At 40.9% G+C, this 17113-nt stretch overlaps 1 protein-coding gene and 3 non-coding genes across 9 annotated transcripts in view; all 4 read left to right on the top strand.

Moving 5' to 3' along the window:
- The window catches only part of LOC146064527 (autophagy-related protein 16-like), a 48582-nt gene extending 33925 nt beyond the window's left edge, over positions 1 to 14657 (top strand). For 4 of the 6 annotated variants that reach the window (XM_083178107.1, XM_083178110.1, XM_083178106.1 and 1 more), the window contains 8 exons: positions 3208 to 3252; positions 3800 to 3902; positions 4495 to 4600; positions 5151 to 5221; positions 7052 to 7123; positions 8327 to 8447; positions 12961 to 13066; positions 14489 to 14657. In XM_083178107.1, coding sequence (XP_083034233.1) covers positions 3208 to 3252; positions 3800 to 3902; positions 4495 to 4600; positions 5151 to 5221; positions 7052 to 7123; positions 8327 to 8447; positions 12961 to 13066; positions 14489 to 14642 — 778 coding nt within the window. In that variant the 3' untranslated portion in view covers positions 14643 to 14657. The remainder of the gene's footprint in view (positions 1 to 3207; positions 3253 to 3799; positions 3903 to 4494; positions 4601 to 5150; positions 5222 to 7051; positions 7124 to 8326; positions 8448 to 12960; positions 13067 to 14488) is intronic. The other 2 variants (XM_083178109.1, XM_083178111.1) reach the window with 1 other exon arrangement.
- Positions 3974 to 4253, top strand: LOC146066004 (small Cajal body-specific RNA 6). Its single transcript, XR_014472807.1, has one exon.
- On the top strand, positions 4796 to 5063 carry LOC146066001 (small Cajal body-specific RNA 6). Its single transcript, XR_014472804.1, has one exon.
- Positions 7182 to 7457, top strand: LOC146066005 (small Cajal body-specific RNA 6). Its single transcript, XR_014472808.1, has one exon.
- Positions 14658 to 17113: the final 2456 nt, after the last annotated feature.

Below are 17113 nucleotides of genomic sequence, written 5' to 3'. Positions count from 1 at the left end.
AGCAATAGAATGTGTGTGTAGAAGTAAAATATACTTGTTAATTATTAGTCCTTTTTTTTTTTAAAGTCTATTTTACAAACCGGCTTTGCAAATGTCTTGACCTGCATTGATCCTTGAAAATATCCGTGATCTGAAAACATCAATATTTTTGCAGTGACTGTTATCGGATGCGGGTAGATTTATTTTTTATTTTTAATCTCCAAATTGTGGAGTAGATTAAAAAATTTTGATAATAACCAGTTTGCCAAAATAAACCAATTTGTAAATATACAATTACTGTATGTATATATATATATATATATATATATATATATATATATATATATATATATATATATATATATATATATATTCACAAGTATATGTACAAGTTTTGTAGAATGGTTATGCAGAACATAGACTGCTCTTCTGACTCGGATGTGCTTACAAAGCCCTCAGCCAGATAACACCATGTACTCTATGCATTGTTTTCAAGGTTTGATTTTTAAACCAAATGAATTGAAACTAGATTTGCATTTATAACCTGGCTTTGTTCTACATGCTGTATAGAAACAATACAGGGAGTAACATAGATTTTACAGGCGTACATATACATGATTTACATGTTGTTTATACCTGCATAGCAGCCATAATTAGGGAGAGAATTCCTTCTATTGATACATTTGAGTTATTGCTGCTCTTCCCATTGTACAATTATAGTTTTTGGCCCTCTACTCATTAATTAGACCTGTAGGTAGAGATTGAATAATGTAAGTGTGTATATCCTATATACTGTAATTTCTCCAGTTATAAATGTTTCCATAAAGCATGCAATAACAAATTATTAGGTTTAATATAGGTTTGATCACAGTGGGATTATTGTATATAAAAATATAGGGATAATCCCAAAGTTCTAAAACATTCAATAAACTTTAATAAGTAATTCCCATAATAACATTCCATGATTGGGCTAATTTATAAACATAATAGAAATAAAGGAATATGAAATGAATGTATTCCCTATATTAATCCTATTGTATTAAGTATATACAGTATGTATTTGAGATGAGCGGGCCTGCTTTTCAGAAAATCCATCCCACCCGAATCTTCCGTTTTCCAAGGGAATCTAAGTACCAGCTTGGGATTTCCGGCCTTGCTTGTATAACATCACACTTCTGCCATTTACATTCGGGGTCAAAATTGATTGGGTAATAACAGACATGGTAATAACTCAATTGGTGTCTCCATTGTGGATCTTTCCGTGCAGGTTATGTCCTACTACTATACAAGTGTCCGTTTTCTCATTCGTGCCTTGTGCCATTGTATAGCTCACTTCCCGCAGTGTAACTTTTATAGTGCACCCAACATGCTTCACACACTTGTGGATGGAATGAAAATAGACTGTTTTGATGGCTGCCTTGCTCGGATTCCAAAACAAGGCAAAACATCCACCTCCTGGCATCTGTGTTTCTGTATGAACTGCTGTCTGCCATCTTTTGTAATGGCACAAGCAAGATTTTCATAGATGTGCTATAAATGGCTGTGTGTTTGTGCCGCTGCTCTGTCGCTATATTATTTGAGTCTGAACTGTATTGTTCCCTTTAATATATAAGGTAATTAGAAAAGAAAATCTCAAAAGTATGGATATAATGTTGGCTCTTTGAGAGGTTTTTTTTTTTGGTAACCAATCCTAAAATACATGTAAAAAATTAAGACCACTTGGTTTTTTTTATACACGTTATTTTTTGCTTCACTCTTTAATTTTTTTACATTTTCCCTTGAGCATACACTTTGCTTTAAGCCCTGTACACACAAGGTGACAAGGCACTTTTGCTGAGCACAATCTCTCACATTGCGGGTGTCCCACAATGCTGTGTGCTGAGCGCCCGTGCTGAGCAGGGCTCTGCCTATGTTTAATAGGCAAAGTCCCGCGATCTAGTCAAATTCAGTGCAAGCACTGGCTTTCCCTGCAGGCGATAACGACGTGTGAAACCGCACATCGTCATCGCTGCAAGGCATACACATGGATCGATTCATGCTCCTTTTCGACACTATCTAGTCAGATCGTTTAGAAAAGGGGCTGAAATCGCCCCATGTGTATGCCCTTTTTAGAAATATTGTATTTTAACAAATATATAGTTCTATTTTTAGGCACCACATCAGATCGTATTCTTGTGCACCACAGCAGACTACTTTTCTCCATCTCTTTGGTAACTGTATGCAAGGTCTAGAGGGGGCAAGTTCACACACATGCAGGTCATGCAAACCTACAATTATTTGCAGATGTAACTGTAAGGAATCATATATTTTCTACATGCTGTATTCATTTGTTAACATTTAGTAATAACAGACAAATGGTTATAACTCATGGTACCTACGTTAGCAGGATGTACTTCAAGTGGAGCTTTCCGTGAACGGTTTGTCATACTACTATACAAGTGTCCGTTTTCTCATTCAGGCCTTGTGCCTTTTGTATAGCTCACTTCCCACAGTGTAACTTTCATAGTGCGCTCCAACATGCTTCACACACTTGTGGATGGAATGAAAATAGACTGTTTTGATGGCTGCCTCTTCTGGTACCTTGTGATGGTGGGCTACACAAGCCGTGGAGGTTATAGCCAAAATGCCTTCATCAATCCTGGTTACTTGGTTTCCGACTGGTTTTAAAGTCTGACCCGTTTTGTCAAATTCTGCCTTTGATGTAGTAAACGACAGCATTGAATAGGCGTCCATCACTATTTCCCTGTCGGAAATGGTGGTGGGGATTGAATACTGCCCTCTATTTCTAAACCGAAGACCGACACCCCCCCCCCCCCCCGTGACACCAAGGTGTGTTTATTCCACACAGCTTGTGTATATTTACAAAATAATCTGTTATTAGACCTACTGCCTTTTTATAAATTCAAAAGGGCACATATAAGAAATCCGATGTGCAGCAAATGAAGCAGCAATGTAAGACAGGCATGTTCTGCTCATTCATTGTTTTTGAGTCTCGTTATAAAGAAACCAAAACCCCACCAACAGAATCTGGTTGTTAAGATGTTCAGCTTTTTTGCTTTGTGCCAGTTTTTTCTAGAAATGTTTTACCTTGTTGAATACCCAAAGTATGGACAGCCATGTGTATTGTTCCATGTACCCTGATACATAATCTGATCTTCTGTGCTCTGTTTCCTGCTTCCCTGTCACTGCTCTTCCTGTGCCTCGCTGACCTATGAACTCTCCCTACAGCTTGTCTGAGTCTCCCCTCTTGGGTCATCATTCTGACAGTGCCAGGTGATTCTTCCTCTCCTCTCTCCTTGCTATGTGCTTCCTTTTAGTCTGCATGACGGGGGCTTTCCACTTAACCTTTCTTTTTTTGCGTTAAAAATAATAATAAAAAATAATAATTTTTTTCAAGATGCTGTATGCTAATCTTGTATTTAGGTATCATCCTAAAATAGTCCACACATACATTGCCTTGCCATAGCTCCACTTTTCTCTTTGTGTTTTACCTTAAAAAAAAAAATTAAAATAGTCCAGTGTATACAAAATGTGTTTCTTTGTTTTTGTCAGCCTTGCAAAGCTGCTTATGTGTTACATTTTTAAAGTAGTGTTTTGATTCCGATAACCATACTTTTTTTTTTTAACAGTTTTGTTGATGTGGCTTGTTTGTTTTGCTTTTGTGGTTCTTGCATTCAAGGCTCAAGAATAGTGCCCTGGGCTGCCTATTGTACTGTATTATGCAGATCGAGGATTGGCTTGTGTTTTGTTTTTGTGTTGAATAGGGGTGTTATAATGTAAGCTGTACTCAGTGTGATTGCTTATTTCCCTCCCCATTCAGGAGGCGGTCTATATCTTCTTTCCCAGCCTCACATGACTGTCCAGATGCTCAGGCAGGAGGGAACAGGGAAGTCCGCGTTCCAGTTGCAGCTCTGCACTCATTTGTAAGTATATAATACTGTGTGTCTTCCATGTGTTTCCTATGATCGACAGTGTGTTATTGGGGTATTACTGAGGTCAATGATGAGAAGTAAAAGGTCTGAATGTACCAGTGTTCTCCCAAAGCCCATTCATCTCCCAGCAACCTTTATTCACTGTTTGGTACCATCACACCTCAGTTATGCTGTGTTTGGTCTGAAAGGTTGCTGACACTATTGGATGTGCTCTGTGCCACATGTCTCTCAGTGTAAGGCTGTGAGCTACTGCACCAATCCTACACCGGAATAGGACAAGGAGTTTGGGGTTGCAGGCAGAATCTTATATGGTGCGTGATAACAAGTTTTCAAGCTGAGACCTCATTTTGTTCTTTGACTTGCTCTGTTGTTTTATGTTCTGCTCGGGTGCAGTGATAATAGAAAAAAAAGTTGATATGCTTTTTATTTATTTTATTACTTTTTTATGTCATATTTTAATAATTTTTTTTATGGGTTTTAGTTCGTAAAAGTGTCATAGCTGGAGGCACTGATAATTTAAAACGCACTTGCATTATAATATATATATTTAACCTTTGTTGCACTTGTATATTTATTATTCTAGGATGCCCACGATGGTGAGGTCAATGCTGTGCGTTTTAGCCCAGGCTCCCGGTTATTGGCTACAGGGGGAATGGATCGACGGGTTAAACTGTGGGAGGTAATAGGAGGTAAGACTAATTGTCCTTCACTGCTGACAGCATTTAATATTTGCATTTCATACATCTTCTGTTCACTAGTATTTTTATTGAAAAAAAATATTTAAATCGGTTATTTGAAACTCTGAACTAGAGTGAACAAACTTCTATTGAATGAACATAATTTAATGATTTTTAAGATATATTTTTTTTCTAGAAGTTTCATGTGGTCCGTGATGAAAAGTAAAAGGTCTGATTGCATTGCAGTCCCCCCTGCAGCCAAAACGCTCCCAGCGACCCCGGTTTACTAATCTGGCTCAAGCTGTGCCCTGTTTGTTTCCAGGTTGTGCTGACATTCTGAGATAACCTATTTCCTGTGTCCATGAGCTTTAGGATACATATCAGTGGGTTATCCCACATTCTCCTCTTGTTTGGAGCGTGGCATGCAGGGATGGACAGTACGCAGTGTATGATCTAACATTGGTAAACTGAGACCACATGGAATATTCTTTAGTGTTGGCTTAAGTTGTTATATGTAAATCTCTGCTATGGTAGTTACACATGATTTTTGTTGTGTTTACAGATAAATGTGAGGCAAAGGGCTCTCTGACGGGCAGCAATGCTGGAATCACCAGCATAGAGTTCGATAGCGCTGTAAGTACCATTATTGTTGTAAGATCTACATTTCCAATTGCATCAATACTTTATATTGTAGGTACAGTAAGTGGGAGGTGTGTGTGCTTTTCTTTGTGTATGATACTGTTTTCTCCTAGGCAGCTCGGGATTTTCTAGCTGTAGCGTACTGGGACTTATAGAGATTGACCAGCAGAATTGTGTAGGACTCACAAATGAGTTCCTCCTCCTCCTTTTTGTATAGGGTAGTGGTTCCCAAACTTTTTTGAATCCCGGCACTGTAGAGTATCAGGATTTTATTTTTCACAGCACCGCTAGGCTAAAAGTTTCTTTATTGAGAAATGTAAAAAAATGTATTTAAGTTGATTGTGTTTATATCATACTTAGGGGTAGATTTATTAAGCTCGATGAAGTGATAAACTGCCTGGTTTTTATCACCAGCTAATCAACTCCTACCTGTCATTTTTCAAACCAAGCCTGTAACTTCACAGGTAGGAGCTGATTGGCCGGTGATAAGAACCAGACAGTTTATAACTTCACCGAGCTTAATAAATCTACCCCTCAATTTTAATTATGTGGTGATGCACAGGAGTCACTTCTGTTTGACCACATCTTTATGATTGTCAGGCATCCGCACTGATTTTGCCTATTATTTTTACCATAATTAACTATAATTGGTTCTAGACCAACAACCAGAGGCACCCCTGCAAGCGTACTTAGGTACTTACCAGGGTGCCGAGGCACACAATTTGGGAACCACTGGTATCAGGTACCCTGTGGACTTCCATGTATGAGTTCTCTTAATCATGATTAATACCCCTCCACAATTATAGACAATTACACACACGCACACTATATATATATATATATATATATATATATATATATATATATATATATATATATATATATATATATATATATATATATATATATATATATATATATATATCTCCCTTTTCCACTATATAGTGTATATGACCTTGTTCATTGAACATGGGGGGGTGATTCTGGTTGGCTCGCTAAGCAGCAAAAGTTCACTGCTTAGCAAGCCTTGTAATGCTGCCCGCCGGGCGTGCAAATGCACGCCTCCGCCACTGTCTGCACATCTCCGCACACATTGTGTATTGTGTGAATGGATGTTTTGCACAAACATTCATTCGCAGGGTAGCATATGGGGACAAAATCATTCGATGGTCGATTCGATTATTCCCCTGCTCGCAAATCAGTCTGGGCTGACTTAGAGTTTCTGGGTCTGAGAACTGGGCGGGCGGCTGATGTCTGCATGCGCAGGGCAGAAACATCGTATCCGGTGTGAGCACAGTGGGGACCAACGTAATTAGAATCGGGCCCCTGCTTTCAAGCCATGTTGCAGTGAATTGAAACCCTGTTTAAACCACAGGCTGGACCCCAGATATTGCTTGGGTCTTTTCCTTCTGCCCGCACTTGAAAATGACGACATCGCATATTAATAAAGCAAATTTTTTCCAGTAGCTGTGCACATAATTGAAAAGCAAAGTGTTTTTCTTACATTTTTCTAACTCCTTTGTGCTATTTTCTGTATTAGTGGTTGTGTTTCTTTTCAGCGTAAATGACTCTTGAAACAAAGAAAATAGTATCAGACACATGCGCATTGGAAATGAGGTGGAAATCACAATTTAGTGTAGTAAATAGAACGTTACATAAACACTGATTGACTGCGCAGGGCTGGGCCCACTCAAGCTTGTAATCTAACTTGTCATACCATGGACATAAAAACAATGACTCTGTCCAAGATTATGTGGGGCCAACCATTGAGTTTCAAAACACTTTCTGGTCATGTTAATGTCTGCTCCCCTTTTGTTCCTGCAGGGCTCTTACCTCTTGGCTGCCTCAAATGATTTTGCCAGCAGAATCTGGACCGTAGATGACTACCGCCTTCGGGTAAGCTCAGCATTATTTAGATTATATCTGGGTTACTTGTATTATACAAAAAAAGGAAAGTCTATGATGATCTGTAAAAGGTCTGATTGTACTGTGCTTTCCTTATACACCAAACTAGCTCCCAGCAGTATCTCTGAATTCCTGTCATGCTCTAAGTACGTAGTGACTGGTTAATGACATTGCTGACAAGCTGGATAACCCAAATGCCACCTCTCCTCCAGTAATAGGAGCTGTGGTTGTGATGGGCATCCAACAGAAGCGCCGGTCACGATGGAGTCTGGGGTGTATAAAGGGGACAATATACAGTGCATGATAACACATTGAGTCTGAGACTTCTGGACGTAGCACAACTAATTAATATCATTTATTGTTTTTTTTATTTTTTTTTTTATATATTTAATGTTAGAAGACCTACACCTAACTTTGGGGATAATTCAGACCTGCTCACTAGGCTGTGTACATTAACTGCTATATCGAACAAGTAAACGTTGCCCCACTGAACGCACACCTCCTGCTGCCCGAATCCCCACAATACGATGCGAGCGGTTGTATGAGCCAACACATGGGAAAAATTATTTGATGGTTTCTCCTCATCTAATGATTTTTCCTCTGTTCGTTCTGAAAAGTAATACTGGACTTTTCAGATGACCACTTTCAGAGGAATTGGGGACAGGCGCTGAAGTCGTGTGACGTCAGCTGCCCGCCCCAAGCAGACAAGGGCACGCCTGCATTCTGACTGGCCCGTCCAGTGTTTCTATGGGTGCACTCAAGAAAAACACCAGGTGCCCACCCCGTAATGCACCATGCCTGTCAATCAGGCAGTGGGCGCCCCGGCAAAAAATGTGCCGAAGGCGCTCGCTGCGGGTTATGTAGATTCCTTCACTCCCTGTATGTCCCGTTTGGTTTGCTGTGTTAGAGGCTTTATGAATTTATTAAAATAAATGCAATTTTATTAAAATTGCTATTGATGAGGCTTCAAATAATATTAGTTTTTGTCAAATTAAACAGGATTATTCAGATGTGCAGTTAAACAATCCTTGCTAAGATTCCTGTTTGGTATGATATATGTATAGAGCCAGCGTATCTGTAAAGAGGTTCATATTAACATTACTTCGCCTTAATCAGTGGCAATAAAGAAGAATGGAGCTGTTGCCTGGAGAAATAACTCACGTCATGTTTATCTATTGTCTATACTCGCTACAGCATACATTAACTGGGCACAGTGGAAAAGTTTTGTCTGCTAAGTTCTTACTGGACAACGCTCGAATTGTGTCAGGAAGTCATGACCGGACATTAAAACTCTGGGATCTACGCAACAAAGTCTGTAAGTAAATACATTCGCATTAGGAATTGGATGGAATATCAAGAGTCTGTATATGATAAAAATTGTGACAAGGATATTCTAAATAGTTGTGGAGCTCTGAAGTAGTGTCAGATTTTCATGTTTACTGTAAGCTCCCGTGTTCCTCTGTTACTCATTTTTATACTGCAGTTGTAGTAATGTTTATTCTATTCTATATGATCGTCAATACGTTTTAAATGCACCATTTGCCTGGACGTTGGGGAAGCTGCCATTTTCTGGAATGAAGAAATATTAATAAGTGGGCATTACACTATCAGATCCTTGATAGAATATCATGTTTTAGTGAGGTCTCTTTTTCGTCATGAATTAACCTGTATTTAGATGTGGGTACCAAATTTGGCTGTTGCCGCTACATGTAGGCAGCAGTAGGTACACTTGTCCAATATATATAAATTTCAGTTATGTTGATGCTTCTGTGGTATTACCTGACTTTTGTGGTGACTCCCACTCAAGCGACATGCTGCATACTCTTTAATATTTGTTTATCCCACAAGTGACCGCCTCTATGGTGTACATGCCTCATTTTATGCCCCCCCTCCCCTTCTTTTTGCCTCTGCTCTACTATAACCTTTCACTACTGATACACATTTATTTTCCTGAGCTATAAAGACAATAAACACGCTTTCAAAAATTCTGTTATGATTATTTATTTTTCTTCCCTGTTACCTACAAGTGAATAATGTCATAGCATCACCAGGGTCATATGATGTTGGTATCTATCTATCTATCTATCTATCTATCTATCTATCTATCTATCTATCTATCTATCTATCTATCTATCTATCTATCTATCTATCTATCTATCGTTACGTTTAGGTAGACGTATTTGGCGTTAACGTATAAATGACATGTGGTGGTTCTGAATTTGCCAGGTTGCACACACAAGATCCGGCTATCCTTCCTATTTTGGGATATCCACACATGACTAACTTTTGCGACATTGAGCATGGACAGACGCGTTCAGCATACTGTAATACTACAATCCATTTGATGGGGAAGATCTGATACTTTAGTTTTTCATATTTCTTTGCATAGAGAAGGCAATCGGAAAGAACAGCTCATTAACCCTTTGAGTGTCAGCGTTGCTGTCAGAGATGAGCAAAATATCCTGCTAAAAATGCCAGGGTTGGAGTTGAGGAATACGAATCACTTTAGTTATTGCCGGCAAATGATCTCAAGTCAATTAGTTGGAGTTAAACATTGTGGCTCAAAAAAGAACAGTGGCTGTAAGCCACGCTGGCATTTTTAGCGGCTATTTTGCATACCTCTCACAGTAAAGGGTTAAGGATTGAGGTATCCTAACCACTTCATATTAAATGCTGAAAATGTCCTTCATTCATCTTTGCTATAGAGCCTAAAGACAAGTTTCTCTATTCATTGAAAAGGAAGGGGGGGGGGGGGGGGGGGGGGGGGGGGGTCAGATTGAATATGTGCTATTTCCCTACAGTTTAATGGTACATATCCCAATAAAACAATTATTTCAGTGATAACTGTATTTCTTGCGTCCGCAATAGGACTTATGTTCAAACCAACTTCTATCCACTTTTATAAATTGTAAAATAAGAGCATAATGTTACGGTGTAGTTTAGCCACGAGCAAGCGCTATGCACAACCAGCCTGCTGCACATTTGCAGGTAATATCTCCAATCCCCACTCAAGGACCATCGCTGGTCAATGTAAGTAGATCCACATACTGTGGGGCCAATTCAGACTTACTCATAGTGGGTTTGCGCCTGCGTGTTTATGTGCATGTGCAAACCCCCGGCAGCGAGCGGCTTTGGATAGTTTCACACTTGCTGAGCCGTTCGCTCCAGAGGGGGGGCGGGCATGGGCGGACACTGGGCCAGAGCAGGGGAACAAGCAGCGTTTTATGTTCATTCCCCTGGGAACACAGATGAACCAATGCCTGCTCGGGGCGGGCGAGCGTTAAATGGTTGAAGACCATGACGACCATGGAATGATTTATGTCCCCTTTGGCCACATGTGAGGTGATGTGTTCTCATACACATCCTTTCGCATGCGGGGGGGCGGTTTGGCGTGGCAGCGAATTGCCCGCTTGCTATGCAGCAAATATATGCTGCCTCGCGAGTGTGTCTGAATCAGGCCCTGTGCACAGAGGTGGGAGAAAGCAGCTGCCACACCAAAGTTATTAGCAGGTGCAGGTCATTACACAGGGCTCTTCTGAGCTCTGGACTTCACTGGGTAAGAAGCTGTGGTCCTTCATGTGTTTCCCTGCCTTAATCGTCTGACGGTTTCCTCAGAAGGTGTGTACAAGTCTGAAATGGAAATATATATTTTTGATCTATCTTTAGAATCCATGAAATATTTGGCACAGGTGTAAAGCTATACTGGCGGTGGTCACATTTATATAGGTGACAGAATATATAATAAAAAACACCAGAGTGTGGTCAAAAAACACCCAATATATTACAAGAGTTTTTAAACCAAATTTTAAATAACGGCATCCCTTAGAAGCTAGGTTATAGGTATTTCAAAATAGGCTTAAGTATAAGAAGTTGCGCCTTTTTTTTTTTTCAATGAGACACTATGGCATAGTGATCAACATCCAGGCTACATAATGTACAATGCCACATGATCGAATCGGACCCCTCAGGACCAGAACATATATTAAAAACTTGAACATCTGGGAACAGGCTTAATTATAAGCTTCTGCTTATCCGTGTGCTGCTATGGCTCAAAAGACCGAAGCCACAGCTCAGCGCGCGCGCACACACACACACACACACACACACACACACAAAACCGCCCCCCCCCCCCCCACTGACCAGCATCACTTCATTCTCTATCAGTTAACTATAAGGATATTCAGAACACAACACTGAAACCTCTTGTGTACAGTGAACTGTATCCTGAAGAAGGGGTCGCCGAACCCCCGAAACGTTGATCTCACTGAATTAAAAATATCCACCTGGTTCACTGTCTCCTAAGTCTCCGAGTGCCACTTCTTCCATTTAGCTATATTTGGGGGGTTGCCAGCCCTCGCAAGGAGGCACCGGAGCAGATACCAACAGACAGCATAAGTCCTGAGTGACAGGTCCTCCCTACTGTGTGTGTGTGTGTGTGTATATATGTATGTATGTGTGTGTGTGTGTGTGTGTAGCGGGTGGCACTCTCAAAATAAAGACTCTTAAGGCAGGAGTATACTTCAATATTAATATATATATAATATACACAAGAGGCTCCATCTATCTAAATTATTTATTACCAGTTATTTATATAGCGCACACATATCCAGCAGCATTTTACAGAAAATATATGAACATTCACATCAGTCCCTGCCCCAGTGGAGCTTCCAATCTATATTCCCTACCACATGTACAGACATTCTAGTGTTAATTTTGTTGTTGGAAGCCAGTTGACCTACCAGTATATTTTTGGATTGTGGGAGGAAACCGGAGTACTAGGTGGAAAGCCACGCAAGCATGGGGAGGATATACAAACTCCGCACAGTTGGAGGCATGGTGGGAATTGAACCCAGTGCTGTGAGGCAGTAATGCTAACCATTACATGTCCATCTAATCAAATGTTATTAATTTCAGTGGACTCATTATGTCCCAAGGGTAACCTATGATACCAGGTTAATGGTAAGATACCAGCCTTTTTCACACTGCAAATTATCGGTGCTAATTAAATTTCCCCTAAAATTGTGTAATAAAGTCTTTCATTATATAATGCAATACATTCTAAAATATTGGCTAATTACCATTCCTGATCCCTAGATGCTGGAGAAGATAATTGGCCTTGTACAGCATTAATCACTGAATAGTGAGTTTTCGCTATTCTGCGCATGCTGCAGTGTGCATGCGCGAGTGCATAAAATGCGGTCACATGCTGGAAAATGCGACTGCAGTCTGGGTGACATTGATGCAGGTGGGCACGGTCTGGGCAATTGAGGCTTGACCGGACCATTTTCAGGGTGGTTTACGGTGAGACCGACAATGGAGGGCACTGTGCCTGCCATTAACACTGCTAATTGAATACCGCCCATAATATGTAGCATATGTTTGAATATATTATTGCACCCTATGACCAGCTGTAGGGGCAGTTTGCTTTGGTTTTGTAGTGAAGATTTATTAATGAGAAGCTTGTGTGTTATGCAGATGAAATGGGGAGGACCGTACCCAGTATGTCAGATCGCTTGAAGGGCATATTGCTTTCGGTACTTCTGAATGTAATCCCTCTTCCTGCTGGACAGATGCATGGCCCCCACGCATTCTGGGCTTATTTAATAAAAGCCAGCCAAACAGGACATCACTATGTACACACCACGTGTAATCAGCGCTAACTAGCATCGGCTGGGATTTTTAGTTCTAGGTACATGAGTAGTAACTAGAATTGATTTAAAAAATCTTTTGTAGCTGCTTTCAGTTGTCATTTGTGCATACCTACAGATATATATGTAATGCTTTGACTGCATCAGGGTATATATGGTGTTTCTTTTCTATGACATCAGGTATAAAGACCGTGTTTGCTGGGTCCAGCTGTAATGACATTGTCTGTACAGAACAGTGTGTGATGAGTGGGCACTTTGACAAAAAGATCCGCTTCTGGGACATAAGGTAGTAATGTCACTCTATACTTTGCAGTTATGACAAGTACTTGCTAACACAGATGCCTGACATTGTACATAAGTGTTTTGCATCCTACCATACGGGCCATGCGAAAATAGGATGTTTCAAACCTTTTATTTCAGTTTAAGTTGTCTGGTTGTTGAAGCCATTTACTGATCCTTTACACCCCATTGTGGGGGAGTGGGGCAGCCATCCAATCTTCCTTTATCCCCAAAGGTATCTTCCTAATTCTGACTACCTCCACTTACATGTCTTACACTAACCTCTGCTCCCACCGGCTCAGCCTGCCCCTGGCCATATTCTAATGCTGGTTTACCCATTTATCTCAACCTAGCTCTCCCCATTAGACTCGTCTTGTCCGCTTATTTTTCTTCTAGCTTGCGAATGTTTCCTAGAACGGCGCACAGATTTCCTATGTATGCTAACGTAGGTGCATCGCATCGGCCATTATACCGGGATGCGATGCATTTTTTCTTTTAATGTAATTTTTTCAATGCTCTCTGTACCCCACTGTATCGCATCTCATTGCATCGCACTTCCCGCAAAATCGCATGCAATTTTATAGGGTGTGCGATGCCATTATATTAGGTATACAATAATATGATTGTATAGATCCTAAAAAAAAGTTTTATGCACCCCCCCCACTATCCACATCACCCCAAAGCGTGGCGAGTGCAGCGGAATGCGTGCTCCGACGTTTTCATACCCCCACTATCCACGTCGGCGTGGAGTTGATTTTATATAGTGTGGCGAGCCACCGAGCCCGAAGCGTGGCGAGTGCATGCGGATTACTTTACATGTATTCCGCTTCCCCTCGCAGGGCTCGCTGCGCTCACCATGCTTCGGCCTTGCCACACTATATAAAATCAACTCCACGCCGACGTGGATAGTGGCGGTATAAAAAAAGTCGGAGGACGCGTTACGCCGTCCCTTGTGGGGCTCGCCACTCTTCGGGGTGGCATGGATAGTGGGGGGGGGTGCATAAAAACTCTTTTTAGGACCTATACAATCATATTATTGTATACCTAATGTAATGGCATCGCATACCCTATAAAATCGCATGCGATTTTGCGGGAGATGTGATGCGATGCCCTGGGGCACACAGAGCAGTGAATAAATTACATAAAAAAAATCGCATCGCACATCACATGGCACTAAAATGGCCCATGCGATGCGATTTCACTGCGCAGAATAGCCCACTAAGCAAATAGCTTAGTGGGCGCCGTTCTAGGAAACAGGTACCGAATGTTCTGTTCAGCACTTGTCATGTGCCTTCCCTAATATGTATTTTATTTGACTGTTCTCTGTCTTTGTGCTGTACATTATTTTCCTACAGAATGTTGCGGCTCTATGCATAAACAGCCGCAATGATCATAACCAATACATTTCTGTGGCACTTTGATCTTCCAGAACAGAATGTATAGTACGTGAGCTGGAGCTGCAGGGTAGGATCACTGCGTTGGATCTGAACCATGAGAGAACAGAGCTGCTATGCTGCTCTCGAGACGATTTACTCAAGATCATCGACTTGCGTGCCAATGCCGTGCGACAGACTTTTAGGTAAGTAAGAAAGCTACAATGACCACATCTGTGTGTCTGCAATAGAACCACAAAGCTTAGTATCCAAGTTGGTGATACAAGAGTAAAGCTGGGTACACCCTTTACAGTATTTTGTCTGATTTGCCCTTTTGATCCAAATTCTAAAATCAAATCATCTAGTGTGTACGCACCATTGCACGCTACTGTGAGTCATATATTGTTTTTTTGGGGGGGTCCTTAAAAGCTGCTCAATTTCAGGAGGTCTCTAACTATGTTTAGCACATTGTGCAGTGTGTTCGCACTGCCTACATTTATACATAGGTCGTTAACAACCAAACAATGCATGATAAATCTTTGACGTTTGTAAGATTGCACAGTGTGCATGCACTATATCGTTTGGCCGGGAGTTCAAGAGAATTAGTGGTACTTATGTAGTAACTGGGCTGCCGATTTCTAAATCGGGTCGGATCGGGAGATCGCATCGCATCGCATGCGACCATGCGATTCGATGCGATGCGATGACCCGATTTTTCCATAGGAATCAATGTTAAAATGGACTGAGTCCATTTTAACATGGAATTCAATGGGAAAAATGGGTCCTTTTCATACCCCTACTATCCAAGTGGGCATGGAGTTGGATATAAACCTGTGGCGAGCGTAGCGAGCCACCGAGCCCGAAGCGTGGCGAGCGAAGCGAGCCCCGCGAGGGGACGAATACCGTCCCCTCGCGGGGCTCGCTTCGCTCGCCACGCTTCGGGCTCGGTGGCTCGCTACGCTCGCCACAGGTTTATATCCAACTCCATGCCCACTTGGATAGTAGGGGTATGAAAAGGACCCATTTTTCCATAGGAATCATTTTAACATTGATTCCTATGGAAAAATCGGGTCATCGCATCCGATATCGGATGCGATATCGGATGCGATGCGATATCGCATCGCATCTGATTGTATGCCTTAACTTAAGGCATACAATCAAAAAATCGGCAGCCCAGTTACTACATAAGTACCGAATTAGTTAATGACATCACATCATTTGCCTGTCATCTAGTGTGCACCTAGCCTTATATACAGGAGTGTTAGATAACACAGGGGTAGATGTATGAAGCAGTAATAAGGGAGAAGTGATAAAATGCCTGGTACTTACCTTCCAATCAGCTCCTAACTGTCCCTTTTTAAAACCAGCCTGTAACAGTCAGGAGCTGATTGGCCGATGATCAAGTACCAGGCCCATTATCACGTCTCCTCCCTTACCACTGCTTTATACATCTACCCCACAATTCTGTATAGCTTGCACCTTGATAATTCCAGACCGATCCACTTCCTCATCCTAAGAGGAACGACTAATCTCAGACCTTAATATATATATATATATATATATATATATATATATATATATATATATATATATATATATATATATATATATATATATATATATATATATATATATATATATATATATATATATATATATATATATATTTATTTCAATTCAATGATGCCGGCGAAGGGGTTTGTATGGCGAGGATGGTCAAAAACAAGCCATCCTCAACATCAAACCCTCGCCGTGTTCAATGTTTCGGCCTTAAACGGCTAGGTTCGCCATTTTGATAACCGCGCTCGCTGTTTCCACATCACTGAAAAAAACCAGCGAGGTGGAAATGGCGAGTGAAGGGGACCACGTGGAATACTTTGACGGCGAGCTATCGGCACTGCTTGCCGTATAGCTCGCCGTCAGGGGCTCGCTGCCCACATTGAATATTCCCCATAGTTTTCTAAAATGAGCTCTTAATAAACTTTAGGCTTCTAAATATAGTGTTCCATCATTTATATACAGTGTTGTAAAGTAAAATGATAGTAAAACATTTATGTAACTTTACAATATGATCTAGTTACCGGCCATCAAAATGAAAGAATAACATTGCAGTAATTTCAGCGCTGGCAGCTGCATGCACGGAGCAACACTTGAATTGCTTCTTTGGGCAACATCTAGTGGCTGCCAGCGCGCACAGTCTTGAGCAACAATTCCCCCCATAGAGTTAAAGAGCAGTGTTTAGCCTTTTATGATATAGGAAGTGCTGTCTTTCTAAAAAAAAGTTTTGCAGTGACAGCTGGTTTAGGCTGATATCTTTTTATGTTTATGTTGGCCTTCTACCCACTGGAATTTTGTTTGTGTGTTTACAAATGCAAGTTTAAATACTGGTAAAATGGCATCTCTAATGGTGTGTACACATGGTGAGATTCCTTTGCTACTCAGTTAAGATTCGATTGGTTTGCAATTTTTGCTAACTCATGTGCTATTTACATTCAATGCATACTAGCTACATTCAATGTGCACTATATAGTCATTGCTGCACTGTCTATTTGGCTTTTAGATTTCAGCGGAAAGGGAGCAGTGCATCGGCATCGATAGCTTAAAACCATGTTTGATCTCCATTCGATGTCTATGCGATATCAATTCGATTTTGACTATATAGTCAAAATTTTATGGTATTA

The sequence above is a fragment of the Crinia signifera genome, chromosome 3 (assembly GCF_055691185.1).
Source record: "Crinia signifera chromosome 3, ASM5569118v1, whole genome shotgun sequence".
NCBI lineage: Eukaryota > Metazoa > Chordata > Amphibia > Anura > Myobatrachidae > Crinia > Crinia signifera.
This window is presented reverse-complemented; position numbering and strand designations above follow the sequence as displayed.